At 39.5% G+C, this 17604-nt stretch overlaps 1 protein-coding gene across 5 annotated transcripts in view; it reads left to right on the forward strand.

Annotated features, from left to right (window-relative positions):
* The window catches only part of SUPT3H (SPT3 homolog, SAGA and STAGA complex component), a 542786-nt gene extending 527577 nt beyond the window's left edge, over window positions 1-15209 (forward strand). For 2 of the 5 annotated variants that reach the window (XM_032409727.1, XM_032409729.1), the window contains 2 exons: window positions 10287-10372; window positions 11181-15209. In XM_032409727.1, the coding sequence (XP_032265618.1) occupies window positions 10287-10339 (53 nt within the window). In that variant the 3' untranslated portion in view covers window positions 10340-10372; window positions 11181-15209. Of the gene's footprint in view, window positions 1-10286 lie in introns of all 5 variants that reach the window. The other 3 variants (XM_032409726.1, XM_032409728.1, XM_032409730.1) reach the window with 2 other exon arrangements.
* The last annotated feature ends 2395 nt before the right edge of the window (window positions 15210-17604 follow it).

Below are 17604 nucleotides of genomic sequence, written 5' to 3' on the forward strand. Positions count from 1 at the left end.
CATTAATTCAATAGATGATTATTTATTGAGCACCTACTTATTGGCCGTTCATTGGGTTATACCCTAGACATATAAAGATAAATAAAATAGCAAGTTCCCTGCCTTCCAGAGGCTATGAGTCAATCAAGAGAAATGAGAATTAAATGTTGATAGATCTGAGACCCCCCCCCCATAATGGAAATTTTGGTTACTAGCTCCTGCCAATGTGACACTGTTTACACATATTCTTATGTGTGTTTGCAACTTGGAATAATTTCAGACATCTGTGTTTTGATTGTTTGCAATAAAAAGTAGCTGAAGAATAACTTATTATTGGCATTAAATTATTATTAACTATAGATGTATTTGAGTGCACACAATATCATAGAAATAATTTATATGTGGAAATGGTATACTTTTAGTCTCATATGAAATTGCTAAAGGTAACATTCACGAAAAACCTTTTCTCTGAAATACAATGTTGTATGTATCAGCCACTTAATTATTTTGCTCAACAACAACAAAAATTAACACATCACTCATATAATTTGATTGGGGTGACTTAGTTAGAAATTATAATTTTAATAACTAAATTTTAATTTAGAAATGTTTGTGTTCAGAATGGTGAGATAACTTGGTAATAAGAATCTGACACATACTTAGAGAAAACCATGCATAAAATGACAAGTTCCTCAAGATTTATAGGTGCCCAGTTACTTGGAATAGAATGAGAGTTAATGCTATGTCTTTTTTCCCATTCTGCCAGCCAGACAAGACCTCTTATTTAAAGGGCAGGGCTCCCTCCACTGTTGTTAAATCAAGGCTCTGCTGTCTGACAAACTGCCCTCCATGATATTCACAGGATATTTATAACATTGGGAAGTACACAAAAAAAGGAAGCTGTTTAATGAAGAGCTTTGCATGTTGTAGTGCTATACATCATGTGGTTCAATTTAGATTCTCTGAAATATCAGAGTTAGTTAGAATGAAATTATCAAAAGGGGAAAAGTCACATGGCATTGGTACAAACAAGATGTGCCTATTTGTATTTATGTTTGCTAATGAAATTCAGCCATGGTTACCACTTTGATTTTAAGAGTCTTAGACCACCATTCAGTTTTATTCATTGTAATTAAATCTCTTGCCCACACGCAGACACAAGGGCAGCAAGAAAAGGGGGCATATTTTATCTTTTAAAAAACTATTACATAGCTTTGATATGAAGTTCCAGAGCTTCAAAGCTTTGTAGCATTAAAACAAAACAGCATGTCTCTCGGGGCACAGTCACCTCCTAAGGCGAAAGGAGGGTTTGAGAGAGGGCTTGGACTCTGAATCCAGAGACCCCACAGAGGGCAGGGCTGAACTGGGGCATCTGGGGGCAGTCGAATTTGAGACAACTTGATATAGTCTCCATTGTTGCTGCCAGAAGAGAGGTAACAAAAGGCCAGATAGAAGCACAACTGGTTTTTACTGGTAAAACTTGGGAGTGGGGTGGGGGAGGGCTAACTTAGCAGTCTTGTGAAACAGCATTTATACAAGAAATTCGGACAAGTACCTACCTTCCCGCCCCAGCTCAACTGGCTATTTTAATAAAGCAAACACTTGAGTTAACTTAGTAAGTAAGGACTAAGGAAAGCCTGTTGCTTCTCGTTTGCTCCACTCCCTCCCCACGTTTTCCCTCCAGCAAAGCCAAGCTAGTGGCTGTAGGACCCCTTCCCTCTGTGCTTCTTCCTCCCTGTAGGGTAGAGAACACTTGGGAAACCACCAGGCCCCTGATAACCGGGGCAGCTCCTGGGGCCCACAAATCACCTAAAATGCAAAGAGTTTCCCCTACACTTAGTTAATTGGGAGTTAGGGGGAGCTTGGGAAAGGGAGAATATATGCTCCAAATCCTTTTATTGTCCTTTTTACTACTGGATGTAACTCAAATTGGCCAACTCCAAACAGATCCAGGCAGGCCACCTTATTTGCTGAGCCTTAAATCAGACACTGAGCACAGCCTTAGTAAAACTTCTTTGGGAACACATGGTATGTCACCCCGTGAAGGTCCCAAAAATGCATACTTTTGCCATAGAACCTTTCAGCCACGTTTCTCTTACTAATTTTGATATTTCATCCATTTATCAAAATTATTCTTTTGGGCACTTAGGGAAATTAAGTGATTCTCCAAGGAAGAGCTAATCATATAGCAGAAGACTCAGTAGAACGAAAAGCTCATAATGGCCTGCCTTGTTCTAACTACTCAGCTGTCCTGTTTTAGACATCATTAAGCCCCACACCCCCACACGCACACACTTCAGTTCCTTCACTTTTGTGCTGCTCCCAAGTGCTCTTAATCCGGAAAAACAATTTCTTTCCCTACATCTGTTTTCCCCATCAGGGTCAGAGAAGCTAAACACATAGCTTTGGGCAGAATGAGAACCATCCATAAAGAGCCCTAGACTGAGTCAGAAATCCTGGGCTGACCAGTGATGGGTCTCTCTCTTTCTCTCTCTTTCTCTCTCTCTCTCTCGGCATTGGTTTTTTCATCTGTTAAATTAGGAATTGGAAGAGAGGAGTTCACAAGATACTTTCCCATCCCAGAATTCTATTGTTCTTTGATTCTAGATATAAGCAAAGGGTTTTGTTCTGCTTGGTTTAGTCAGTTTTCCAAACCGCATTTTCTTTATGGAATTAAACATGGCGTGGCAGTCTGAAGGACTGTGTTCCTCTACAACAGCATCCCAGCATCGGGGAGGGTAAAACAATAATGACCCTCCAGTGAGAGATAGAGGTATCCCATCTGCCGTCTAGGTAAAAGGCATGATCAGAAAACCTTAATATCTATTTCTCCTATATTAAATTAAATGACAATATTAGGATCTCCATTAAGAAACATGATTTACTGTATAATCGTGACAGATTCTGAAAGGGAGCCATTTATTGACAAAACCAATTTTGGGGGTCTGTTAGTGGTATATTCATCCACTCTCCCTCCATTTTCAGCCCTCACCATGCATCCAAACCACCTGGATTGCTCAAACTCCACTCAGGCCAGTTGACTTGAAGGAGAGCTGGAGTATCTGTTATTTTTCTAAGTTTCTCAAGTGATTTGGGCGTACGGTGGCTTTTTTGTTTGTTTGTTTTTTGTTTCTATTTTTGTTTTTTACTATATACTGTTCTCAAAATTGGTTTGGAAAATAAGGACCAGTTGCAAATGCCTCCAAACTGAAGATGATTTAGATTCAAGTCCCATCTCTGTCCTCTGAAGTATTATACCAGTCTGCTCTAGTTTAAATGAGAATTCAAATTTTAATTTACCCTTTAAGTGATGTTGAGCAAGAATTGAGTTTGTTAGGACTAGGAGAATATGTATGTCGATAGTAATCTGGGTAGAATAAATTATGTGAGATTTCAGGGATTCTGTTTTCTTTTGCTTAGTGTAAGACAGTGTGGTGTGATGAAAAGTGTACAGACTCTGGGTTTGAAATCCTAAATCTACCACTCACTAGTCATGTCACTTTAAAAGGGGGAATAATAACTTTTTTTTTTTCACTAGTTGTGTTAAGACTAAATTAGATATGGGCATGAAAGTGCTTCATAAACTATAAACTATGTATCTCAGCATTTTTGTAGGACTGAGTCCTTAACCTGTGGGATATGATACTCTCTCCAGGTAGATGTGTCAGAATTAAGTTGAATTGTAGGACACTCACATATACTTCATTTCTAAAGGCCTAAGACTGACAATTTTGGTTCTATTGCTTGAATTCCTATAAACTTGAATAATTTGATTTTAGCAAATCTTTAATGAGTTCTTACTTTATGTAAGCCACTATGTGCTTGGTGGTACAAAGGATACATAGAGAAGTAACACAGTCCTGGCTCTCACTAAGCTTCTAATTTAATGTTAAAGGTTTAACTATCAAGTAAAATGCACTAAGAGGTCATTCTCAAGAGTGGGAAGGAGTCTCTTGTAGGAACCATATAGCTGGGTCTTTTCTTTTTTAATCCATTCAAGCACTCTATGTCTTTTGATTGGAAAGTTTAAACCATTTACATTTAAAGTAATTATTGATAGGTAAGGACTTACTATTGCCATTTTGTTAAATGTTTTCTGATTGTTTTGTAGTTCTTTTGTTCCTGCCTTCCTCTCTCACTTTCTTTGAAAATTGATTATTTTTAAGGTGGTATGCTTTGATTCTTTTCTCATCATTTGTATATTTTTTATAGGTTTTTTTTGTGATTACCATGAGGCTTTCATAGTAAATTTTTTAACAGTCTGTTTTAAGTTGAAAACAACTTAACTTCCATTGCCAGAAAAAATTCTACACATTTACTTGCCCTCCAACTGAATGTTGATGTCACAGTTTACGTTTCTTCATATTGTATACCCATTAACAAATTATTGTAGCTATAGTTATTTTTAACACTTTTGTCTTTTAACTTATATTTTAGAGTCTAGTGATTTGCATACCACCATTGCAGTGTTAGAGTATTTTTAATTTGTCTATATATTTACCTGTATCAGTGATTTTAATACTTTAATGTTTTCATGTTACTAATTAACATTCTTTTGTTCATCTTGAAGAACTCCCTTTAGCATTTCTTGTAAAAGCAGGTCTAGTGGTGATCAGTTTCCTTAGCTTTTATTTGTCTGGAAAAGTCTTTATCGCTACCCAGGAACTACTTTCCTGGGTTAAGTATTCTTGATCATCATTTTATTTTCTTCGACCACTTTGAGTATATTATCCCACTGCTTCCTGGTCTGAAGGATTTCTTACGAGAAATCTGCTGATAGCCTTATCACGGTTCCCTTGTATGTGATGACTCTTTTTAAACTCTTGCTGCTTTCAAAATTCTCTCTTTATCTTTGATACTCAAGATTTTGATTATATTGTCTCAGTGAAGATCTCCTTGGGTTGAATCTTTTTGGGGATCTTTAAGTTTCATGTAGCTGGATGGCCATCTCTCCCCAGAGTTTGGAAATTATCAGCCATTATTTCTTTACATTTTCTGATCCTTTCTCTCTTCTCTTTCTAGGACTCCTATAACATGAATATTGTTTCGTTTAATGGTGTCCCATAATTCACACAGGCTTTCTTTATTTTTCTTTTTTATTTCTTTTTTCTGTTCCAAATGGATAATATCAAGAGACCTGTCTTCAAGTTCACAGATTCTTTCTTCTGCTTGACTGAGCCTATTAATGAAGCTCTCTTGCATTTTTTATTTCATTGATTGTATAGTTCAGCTCCAAAATGCTTTTATGATTTCTCTTGGTTGAACTCCTCATTTTATTGTTGCATTGTTTTCCTAAGTTCATTTTGCTCTCTATCTGTGTACTCATGAATCTCTCTGCCCTTCCTTAAAATAATTGTTTTGAAATCTTTTTCAGGTAACTCACAGATCTCCATTTCTTTGGGGTTAGTAACATGAAAATTATCAAGTACCTTTGGTAGTGTCATGTTTCCTTGTTTCACATTTCTTGTGGCTTTGCATTAATGTTTGCTCACTTGAGAGGGGTCACCTCTTTCAGCCTTTTAGACTGACTTTGGTGGGGAAAGACTTGCAACAGAAAGTGGCTATGAGGGTTCTGGCTGGGTAGGTTTCTGTGTCTCTGATTCTGGAGGGGGCACAGCAGCATAATCTGTACACCTATGTCAACTGAGGTCAATGCTGACAAAGACTATGGGGTTCTTCTTTGACCAAGACTGCAAAGGTACTATAAGCAGCAATAGTGTTTAGGGCTGTTGGGGTCCTAGGTGGAAGAGACAGCTGGGGTCTTCCTGTTCTCCTTTTTTTCCTGTGACAGGGAGTTCTATCCAAGGGCAATGCCTCTTGGTACCAGGTCGGGTGAACTGGCACCCAGTGCATCAGTTAAACCAGGGTCCTGGGGCCCACGTGCACTTGTTAATGATGGCAGTCCAAATGTCTGGTGTGCATGCATGTGCAGCTCTTCCAAGGAACCAGGATCTGAGTCTCTGGGAATCACCACGGTGATTTGGACCCCAGGATGGGGGCACGCAGCAGTGGCACAGGCTGTGGAATGACAGGATACAGCAGTGACTTAGGCCCAGGATGAGGGGTACAGCAACAGCATGCCCTGGCGATGGTGGGTCAAAGCCCTGACAGGGCAGCAGCTTGGCCTCTGTGATGTCAGGCCAAGGCTGTATCTCAAGACACAAGGCATGTGGCACAGAGCTGTAACGTTACAACCCACTGATGGCAAGTCAGTTCCATGGCTTAGGACATGGAGGGTGGGACAGAGAACAGCAACGGCAGCATCACAGCCTAGTGATGGCAGGTCAAAGCCACAACTTAGGACTCCAGGGATCAGTCACAGAATAGCAGCAGCTCAGCCCCAGTGATGGCTGATCAAAGCCATGACTTAGAATCCTGAAGGCAGGGCCCAGAAAGCAACGGCCCTTCCAGTTTCACAAGTGGCAAGGTACTGTGGTATCCCAATCCCAGAGAGTGGGGCACAGCATCAACTGAGGCCCCTGGGGGCAGGTCTCACCACAGCAGTAACTCTAGTAAGTCCGTGGTGAGGAGAAACAGCAGTGGGGACTCCAGGGACTACTTTAGCTGAGTTCAGTGTTGGTGCAGACTGGTAGTGCTCGGTGGCAAAGTCTACAAGTGGCCACGGCAGTGATGAGGGTTATTAGGGTTATTAGGGTTATTAGGGTTATTAGGGTTCTCCTGCTCTCCTTTTCCCATCAGGTATAATCCCTCCGAAGGGGGTTCCTCTTTGCACTGAGCTGCTCTGGGCTGGGAGGTGGAGTGATGCAGGTAAAATGCTTCTTATACTTTTCTATGCAGCTATGCTCAGTATTTGAGCCCTGCAGGGTTTCTGCTGCTTCTTTGTTGTAGTCTGGAGCTTTCCCAGAGCTGTTTGGTCTGTCTATAGTTGTTTATTCATTGTTTTTGTGGGGAGACAAGCTTTGGGACCTCCTAGCCAGCCATCTTGCCAATATCAGTCCCTACAGTGAAATTTTTGTTGTATTTAATTTGAAGTTTTGAGAAAGTGGAAGAGAATCAGGAAAGCTAGTAGTGGAGAATAAGTATAAATCCAAACTGGTGGAAGGGGTAGTTTTATCTATAGTTAAAGCTTTACTAATCAAGTTAATGGTGCAAATAACATACATACAGTTGTTTTCGACTAGGAGCTACAGGTTATGTTTTGTAGCATATTTACCTTTTGTTTAAATATTAATCCTTTGCTTTTTAATATTAATTTATATTCCTTGAAATGTACAATTTATGATGGCCCATAAAAAAGGAGCAACAAACCCGTTTAAGATTTAAATTTTTGCTCTAGTTTGTCTATATGTAGATAAGAAAAAAATTGTATTTCAAAAGTGAAAACTTATGAGTTAATTTCTACCCATCAATGCCTAATGCAGTAGGCAGAATATGTGTCAGCTGATCCAGTTAGATTGAGATTCTGGTAGTAGGCCGTAATTTGGAGCCGAATGAATATATGAATGTCAAAAATTGGGAGCTAGCTTGATCCTCAATTTAAGAAAAACAAAGAGCCTATGAACTGCAATTGGTCTTCAAAAAAAAAAGAAGTATCTTTGCTGGTAACTTTAGAGATGCTAGCATGTCTAAGGGTTTCAACAAATTCACATAGGAGCAGCTAGTAGAGAACAGAGTTTTATTAAATAAGAAAGTTTACGTGGTATATAGCATGTAGAAGCTGGGTTGTTGGGTTGAAGTCGGGTGTGTTATTGATTAATTTATACTTTTTAATAGTGCGGGAGGCGGCCCCAGCTTTTCCCGGTCAAGGCCTGGGTTTTACTAAGTAGGAGTATCTATAAAGATGTAGAAGCAGGGAGTCCTTCATAGGATCTGACAGTAGAGAGTAAGTAGGATACAAAGTGTTTCATGAGAATGTGGCTTTTGGAAGGCCCTCACACCGAGCAGTGTTTAAATTTAGTTTCAGTATTCACAACACAAACAGAGAGAAATTCATAGTTGACACAAAGATGAGTTGTCCTCATCCATCTTCCTTTAAAGTTGCTTTCTCTGGAAAGGATGCCAAATTTGGGATGTTCCCATAATCACCCTCCACAGACAACATACATCCTTTGTACATCAAAAGGAAAAAGCTGTGACTCAGGGTGGAGGACCCTAGGGGATCGGTTTGCCGAAATTGCTCTTCACTAATCACACATGCTTGTTTGTCCCTTCTCTGTTTTAAAATTGGAATAGGAAGAACTTATTCCAGAAATCTGGGACAGCTCTAAACGCTGGCTTTCTCGTTAAACTTGGCTACTCAAAGTTTCTGCTACTAAATGTCTCTAGTCTTATAGTCATTTGCAAACAATAGTGATAAATCATCTGTGATAGTGAATTGATCTTTGAAAAGTAACCTTTTCAATACTAGACAGAACCATTTCATATTGCCCACCCTGGAAAGATGAAACTTAGTAATTTCTCAGGTGTGCTCAGCCAAGACTCCGTCTTCTCCTGAGCCAAAACTTCTTTTTCAAGCAAAACTCACTTCAACCATTTACCTTTATGAGGAATCCAGCTTTACTCCCAGGTCCATTTATCTCCATGTAAACCATCCCCATGCTTTAAATATTATGTTATGTTAAAGGTTGTCACTGTGGTTGTAAAATTTCAAACATCAAGGTCAAGAACCTGAAAGCATTACTTTGGCATAAGCCTCTCTAAGGCAACTGTGGTGGTAGGGGCTGTTCAAGGCCTGAGGCTCCCCTGTCTGTGGTTGTGGGAAGACACTCTATCCATTCCTGCAAGTTATTTGCGGCTCTCTGAGGAACTCATTTAACACTGTTCTCCAGGGCACGCTCTTAGGAGGTAAAGCTGGACTTTTCTAGTCCTTGTTATTCTGTTTGCTTCAATCCAAGCATCCAGTGGCACAAAAAGTCTGATGGTAAAGGGCGAGCTCCCAGAGAGAGCCCTGAGGAATGAAAGGTGGAATGTGCCACTGTTCTCTCATCCTTGAAATGCTGATCTGCAGGGCCACATAACCAACCTATGAAATTTCAGCGCGCGTCCCAAAGCCTGACAACCATAGTAAATCCTGAATAAGCTGGATATTTGGAGGAGAGGTTTTGAAGTTAATTGAATTTTATGATGAACAGAAAGTTATGCGGAAAACCCGCTTGGTTTCACCTCACATAGGTAGAGGTCTTTCTGAAAAGCTTGGTTCCACTTTTCTCTCTTTGGGTGTAATTATAAATGTAATCTAACCATTTCTAGGTGTAAACTCTTCGGCACCTCCATAGCGTTACCTTACTCATAAAAACTTACTGTATATTTCCTATAACATGGCTGTTGAAGGTAAATGTATTGGACTGGAAGTGTACAAACTCTAGCATCAAAGTTATTAGCCTAAAGGAAAAAAAAAATCCTTGATATGAGATTTTGTCATTTTTCTATTTTTCTGAAAACAGATTGTAGAAAAAATCCATCTAATTGAGGGTTATGCATTCTCTGAGTATGACTAGTCCTAGTTTAAATAATGAAAAATGTGGTGAAAAGGGTAATTTTCTTCCTAAGTCCTGGATTTTAGTTCTGTTTCATTCTGGGTTTCATTATGAGACTCAAGGCAAGTCACAAGAGGCCCTGTGTAGTCCAGCTCTTGCAGTTCTGAGCTGTAGAATAGATCTTGCAGGAAGAAAAATCATGCAGTTTTACTTGATTTACTGGAATACATCATATTCTTGCCATTAGTATCCATTTTCCCATTTTCTTTTATGGAATATTTTATTCCACTATGAATATTCATATGTACGTCTATATGTACATGTGTATGTATGTAAAATTATGTAAGATTCGAGCTTTCTATAACGTCAATAATGTACAGAACTCCTTAGAGATCACTGTGTTTTAGCAAGGAGGAAAGGCCTCTGCTAGTGTCTGTTTCCAAGCTTTTCACGGAGGCTATAAATTAGGCCTGGGAAGGCTATAACAAGTCAGTAATTTATAGACTATTAAGATAGTTAATTAGAAGTGATTCTTGAGCATATCCAATCGAGAACACATGTTTATAAAGGACAAACAGATTCAACACAACATGTCTTTGACCTAACCAAACCCAATCAATTAACAAAAGGGGATATCTTATTTTGCATATCTCCCACTCCCCCCCAAAATAGACTCGCTAACCACTTGTTAACCACACTGACTTTCTATCAGACAGAGTGGTGGCCCCAGAAATGTTCAGATCGAGCACCCTATTAGAGTGTAGGCAGCAGAGTCTACAAGACAGGAAGAAAGCCCTGCTTGCTTTTTTGCCTCCTTTCCTGGTTTGACTTGATGTGATAATTCATTGCAGATTTCTTCTTCTTTGACAGAGTGCCTACCGCAGGAATGGGATGGCTTTTCTGGCCTGCTGATGGGACTGTGACTGTAACAGCAGGAAAGGCCCTGTTATAGTAAGGTGATTTCTGTCCCCCTCTTTGGACAAAATAAAATACAAGTTTACCTTCTCTGTATCCTCAGGAGTGGGTTGGTTTGTTGTGACTATCAACTGGCTGACTCCAGCTCTCTTTCCAGACCCCTCAGTGTTTCATCTTGTTTACTGGCTGGGCCGTTTAGCTAATTAATGGCAGGATGTTTGGGAGAGTGTGTAGGTGGACAAGAATGCAGATCACACAATTTTGAAATTTTAATTTGGAATGGATTTACTGCCCTCAGCTCACATATCTTAAAAGCAGTGTCTTTTCTCCTCCCCCCCCTCCCCACAATGTTTAGTCTATGTTTTATTTGATGCATTTTGTAATCCAGGTTTGGGACAAAGGAAACAAAATTAAAAGGACAGTCACTTCTCCCTTTGTACTGTCCCACCAACTTCACTGCAACATCTGCTGATTACGTATATCCTACATGTATTTTAGAGACAAATACTCGTTCTATAAACTCACACTAATCAGAGACCTAATTGATCCGATGAACTGGCTGTCCCCAGCTTCGCATCCCTTCCCCCCGCTTACAGAGTCCATGTTAGTTTTTCATGCCTTCTTCCCGAACTTCCTGCAGATCTGCCTGTCATGTGTGTTCTCCCTCTTATAGGCCCTCCTCCCCTGTCTTCATGTCTCTCTGTCCCCTGTCCCTCCTCTGGCCCTGGGCCCACCACACACACACACACACACACACACACACACACACACACACAGCCATTTTAGGGGCACAATAATCAGAATCTGTTGACAAAGGGGAGTTGAATGATTTGCTTTCTCCCTTCAAAGCGCTCCCGCAGCTACACGGGAATTGTGGACTGGGTCATTTCTTGCTGGGAGCAGCTGAGCTACCCTTCTGGCATCTGTACTTTCTCCATTAAATGAGGAATTCGAACTTTGGAGAGCAAATCAAAATGTAGCAGATGTAATTGTACAGTTCCTGATTCAACTTGAATTACAAAAAAGGAAGTTATTTCTTTAATTCGGTAAGACTTCTGTGCAATTTTATTTTTATCATGGTTTTTGCACACACCGAAAGAGCCTTTGTAAAGCATTAATAAAAACAGAAATAAGAAGCATGAAAGATTTTCTGCCTGTGACCAAATCATCATGAAGCTCCGTTAATATGATTGTGCCATATTATTCACATTTGTTAACTATCATTTACCTGTTCTGTGTTAGTCCTTCCTTCTGGAAAAAATCTTCATGTCAAGAACAAAAAAACACAGATATATAATATATATCAAAAAATTGCCAAGGGGTTTCGATGTTCCATCTGTGCTTGTTGAAATGTATGATTAAACTTTTCTTTTTATCATCATTCTTATTTTTCTTGGCATCCCTAATCATGGAAAATTATAAGCTTGCAGTAAACATCCTAACTTTTAAAACGACAGCATTTATTGTATTTGGTTTCGATCTGCCAGGCTTATAGATGTATAAAATTTTCAGGGGCTAATTTTTCACATCAAAATTCCTTCTCTCCCACATTTTACATTTTAAAGTATGCACAAGGCAAAAAATACAGGGTTTAGGTTTTTTCCCCTTCATTTTATTCTACCTGATCTCCTTATAGTCCCAGAGAAGGAAGACTCAACGTACATTTCTCTCAGAAATATGACAGGCCTGTGTTTTTGTTGGTCTGGCGTATGTTTGTCTATCTTGAACAGTCTGACAGGTAATTATTTATAAAATCTGGTTTTGCCCAGTAAGTCCATATAATAACCTTTCACTTTTCATCATAAGCCAGTGAGCTGAATTTAGAATAAAACAAGGTCATTTATGTCTGTCCCAAAACAGCCTAGATGTCCCCATAATTGCTCAATATTAATATTTTTAATTTTTTTTTCTTTTCTACACTTAGCTCCTTTCTCTGACTCTTTCAACAACATTGAATTTGAAGTGAAATAAAATTTTCTTAAGCAGCGGATATAGAAAAAAATTTATAGAAGGAAAATCTCAGAAAATGCGACTTCAATAAATTGCTCTCTCAAGATTAAAATGTTAGGTAAAATCATAAAATGTTAGAGCGGAGATGGTCTTTAGAGATCACTGTAAACAACCATTCATTTTCCCAGTGAAAGTATGTAGCCTGGAGAGGGAAGTTAACTTTCCCAGGGTCACTCAGTAATGGCAGTGACAGTCCAGAGGCCAGATCCATGGCCCCTCATTCTCAGGCTACCATTTTGCTCCAGCATACTGGATTTGCATAAAATACTACCAAGACGCATTTGGGATTTTATGGCATGTTTATCCTAGACAATAACCTACATTTATTTTTTAAATGATACTAATTTGGGCACATTCTAAAGCATACGTGTTACATTAAAATCTTCCTCAAAGGGCCCATGGTATACTTAAGTAATCTGTATTATATGTCAGTTTACATCAGTCTTTTAAAAAAAGAGGTCTGCAAGCAGCGGGGAGGGGACTAGCACACTTGAGCACTGACTCTGTGTCAGGAACCTCACCTCTGGGATTTCATTGATCTTCACAATGACTTCATGAGGTAGAGGCTATCAAAAACAAAAACAGCCATATCAGGCTCATTTCTGAATCAAATGTGAATACACAAAATAATCTCTATTTTTGTAGCCTTGTGTTTTGGAGCTCAAATCTGAAAAAAATAAATAAAACCGACAAATCAATAAAAATAGCCTCTCTTATGGGAAATTGACATGGCCTCATAGATCTGAGAGTAAAGGAAATAGAAATATTTCTCCCTTCACCTGAGTTTGGAATGTGACGTTCCGAACATGCCGTCCTGAGCTATGTCATTAACCTTCCTGCCTTCACATATTGCAATAGTTAAGATTCAAAAATAATGTTCCAATTTTAGAACCAAGGGTTTTTATTTAAAAACCATCAGAAGCACAAATATTTTTTAAATAGTGTATATAATTCCTGTACCTGGGGAAAATTCTTCATTTATTACTGTTTGTCCTTTGTTTCTTATAAAATAATAAACAATCCACATTTAATGCTTTTACCACGTAGAAGACAAATAAACATAAGTGGTGATTCTTGGTCTGAAAGAAAACAAGTTTACTTGTCTAAAAATTATAAGGTTTAATTTTATGAAAAAAATGTTATATAGTTCCCAAATCAGGTATTTCTTTCCAGTTCATATAACCCCTTGTGTAAGACTGAATCACTACAGAGAAAGTATTCCCTCCTCTACCCTCCTGGAATTTAGATAGAACCTTCCCAGGTTGCATTTAAAATTCTACCTTCAGCCATGTATACATCTCGTAAACTATTTTACAGTTTCCGGTATGCTCTGGCTGAACATTTCATAGTACATAAACACTTCTGCAAATAATAGGAGGGCATCAAGTTGAATGAATATGTCAAGGCGGTGGCTCCCACAGAAAGCTGATTCTCCAGCAATGTATTTTTCTTATTTTTATCTCCTTATTTGAAATCCAAGATGAAACTTTCCATGCTCTTAGAGTAAAGGGAGGGGGGTGGAGGTAGGCAGGGGACTCTAGCAGTTTTCGTGGAGTTGTGTTCATTAAAGCAGAGGCTTTCTGCAGAGGGCATCAAGCCGAACTTAAACAACAAAACCATGCCTGCAGGAATTGGATATGAATGTGATGGTCAAATAAGGGCCAGATGCCTTTAAAAACTCAAATATTAAAAAAGTCTTATCTCTTAAAGTAAGTCTCCAGTGTTGGGAGTGATACTGTAGTGCTTAAAAAAAAAAAAAAAAGCCAACACAAGGAAAGAGACTTGCATTTGTTTTCTGGGCCATCATAAGTCATGGGAGTTTTGGCAATTGAAGCATATTTTAAAATAATCAATTCCTAGAAAGTCACAAAAAACCTACATACAATATTTCATTGTTGGAAACCACTGTAATTCTGTATAGAGCATTATATTCACATTCCTTCTTCTGCTCATCACCATCCAATATTCATTATTCCCATTTTTTTCCAAAGGAAAAAAGTAGAAAAAATAATATTGGGAAAAATCAAGAATCAAGAAGATTGCTTATTTAATTTTACTTAAACCAGGTAACACTTCACTTGCTTTCAAAAATGAGTCTATATTTTACCAGCATCTTAAGAATAAGTCTGACATAATAATTCCAGCACTCCACGTGTCATCCTGTGTACCAAGCACTTCGTGCAAGTTGTCCCGTTAGATACTCACAGCCCCTCTATGGGATGTGCCCTGTTATTCCCCCCATTACCCATACATAGTAGAGAGGAAGCTGATGGAGCTAACATTTGTACCCAGCGCTTTGACCCCAAAGCCCATGTCCTTCACCACCGTTCCACAGCGTGGAGCATGCTCGAGTATAGGTTTCTAATAATGTGTTAAAGAGAATTGCTGCTCTGAGCCCAGAAGCACTTGGTTCCAAAAATCTTGGTTACAAGAAAATTTCATTTTAACTGAATATTCCTTCTCTAAGGCCAAGTATTAGGTATATAATGGACTATCACATCATGGGTAATAGACTATAGTTACACTGGATGATGCCAAGTCCTCTATAATGTCTTAAACCTTAATATAAATACATATGATCAATGCACATACTCAGAGTCCCTATACAAATTGTGAAAAAAACTTCCTCAAAGATCCAAGATCCATGTTTATAAAGCCTCTCCTGTATGAAGATCACATTTCTCCAGAAGGCTCTAATTACTTACACTACTATTTTATGCTTTCATACAAGGTCTGTACATCCTGTTATAAAATAATCCCCATCTTGTTTACATGTGTTTGCAGTGGCAGATACACAGGTACATATGACAATCCCTTGAAACTTTGTACAAATGCCCTTTTTTTTAAATTTTATTGTATTTTGTTATGTTAATCACCGTATATTACATCATTAGTTTCTGATGTAGTGATCCATGATTCATTGTTTTCGTATAACACCCAGTGCTCCATGCAGTATGTGCCCTCCTTAATACACATCACCGGGGGACACCTGGGTGCCTCAGTCAGTTAAGCGTCTGCCTTCGGCTCAGGTCATGATCCGAGTCCCACATCAGGCTCCTTGCTCAGTGGGGAGCCTGCTTCTCTCTCTGCCTGCCACTCTCCCTGCCTGTGCTCTCTCCCTCTCTCTCTCTCTGAAAAGTAAATAAACAAAATCTTAAAAAAAAAAAAAAAAAACTTAAAAAATACACATCACCAGGCTAACCTGTCCCCCCACCCCCCTCCCATCTAGAACCCTCAGTTTGTTTCTCGGAGTCCCATGAGAGACCGTGGACTCCAAATGCCCTTTTTAGATGTTTGCTCCTTAATGATGACATAGTCATTGTTTCTCCTGGCCCAGGATTTCTGTGCATGTGCTTGGGGGGCATGGCAGACGGGGAGAGAAAATAAAGTGGAAAGAAAGTTGCTGAGCGTGATATGAATCAGAAATGATGATTTTCCTCTCTCATCAGTAGTTAGCAGCTTCCCTAATTCAACCCTAGGTCTGCTCTGCCTCAGCTCAAGTCACTTGCTGACTTAGGTCCCTTAGGATTCCCAACTAGCAGCACACCAGCCTATGGCCCAGCATACCTGCCGCGTTGTTTTCTGAATGGCATGGATTGACTTCTTCCAACCACTTTACTTATAAGAAGTTAGTTCACCTGGCAGTGTATTGGCCACTTCTTGTCACTTAGCCAAGTCATCCCTAAGCAGCAGTGAGTGTGCTGCGGGTGGGTTGGCTTGCCACTCTTCCATAGATCTGACCTGAGAAGAGACAGTGAGCCCAGATGGACTTGGGCAGTTTGTTAGTTACGCGGCAACATAGGTGAGATCAGCATGGTGTCAACATCCTGTGTTCCGGGGGGGCGATGGGGGCGCGCCAGATGACAGCAGACATGAGAGGTGGGGTACTCTACCATGGAGGCGCGAACCCGAAACTACAAGCAAGCAGTTCCTTAGTGTTTCCCCTACATATGTAGGACGTCCTGTGTTTCTGTTGCCAGCATGAAAAATAAATCTGCCTCCCGTTTCCTAGGTTTTCATGGTGGCCTCCTTCCCTAGCTCTTTCCCATAAAGGTTGCCTCAGTGCATGCTACCTTCTGCTTCCTCTGAGCTAATTATGCCCCTCTTGTTCTTTATACTTCCTATTTTGTGTCGCTAATTGTCTCTCTCTGTGCCTTGTAGCCTGCACCAGATTAAGAATTTCTTGAGGGCAAGTCTTGGATGTATACCCTCTTGTAATCACCACATGCACATATTAGGTATTCAATAAACATATGTTGGTTGGTTGGTGGAAAAGAAATTATTCATTTAAACAATAAGCACAGAACTTTTTTTTTTTTTTGGTTGTTTGGTTAAATCAGTTTAATCTTTTATTGATGCTTGTTTGGCTGCAAATTTCATGAACTGTAGATGATCACAGCCTTTTTCTTTTTTTTTTTTATATTTATTTATTTGAGAGAGAGAATGAGATAGAGGGAGACAACATGAGAGGGGGGAGGGTCAGAGGGAGAAGCAGGCTCCCTGCTGAGCAGGGAGCCCGATGCGGGACTCGATCCCGGGACTCCAGGATCATGACCTGAGCCGAAGGCAGGGGCTTAACCAACTGAGCCACCCAGGCGCCCCCAGTCACAGCCTTTTTCTTAAAGACAAATGCAGTGGCTCAGAGAAACCAGAGCACTCTGAGCATCAGGCTTCTTGTAGCCTTTATGAGTAGGTCACTGTAACTTCAGTCTTGTTTGAAGGGATTAGTGACCTCAGTGTCCCACCTGCATCTGTACAAACCTGAAAAAGAATTATAGACATACTTGCTATTTCTATATATAGCACCATCTTTGAAAATGTGCCAGTTCTCCTACTGGTTTATTTAAAGACAGTGAGCCATTTTAGGTTGAGATTTCCCTAAAGGTAATGCAGTAATATGTCCACTGAACATAAAGCAAATATGAAGATCTATTTAGCTTGAAAATAATGAGGTTTTGTGAACTGGAAGCAACAGTTTAGCACCCAAGACTAGCTTACAATTAAAATGTCTGGGTTCTTTGTCTCTGTTATTCATTCATTCATTCATTCATTCATTCATTCATGTAAAAAAAAGAATAGCACCCTTGAAAGCCAAGCAATCAACATGGAGTCTACAATTCCCAGACAGTGAGTCAGGGACCTGTGTGAGATTGGAATTCGTGAAAGGGGCCCAGGAGGCCACCTACATTAAATTACCTGTAGATTAAATAAACATGTTTTGCCCATGTAGATGCCACTCTAGTTTTAAATATATACATATGTG

The sequence above is a fragment of the Phoca vitulina genome, unplaced genomic scaffold (genome assembly GCF_004348235.1).
Source record: "Phoca vitulina isolate PV1807 unplaced genomic scaffold, GSC_HSeal_1.0 scaffold11, whole genome shotgun sequence".
Lineage (NCBI taxonomy): Eukaryota > Metazoa > Chordata > Mammalia > Carnivora > Phocidae > Phoca > Phoca vitulina.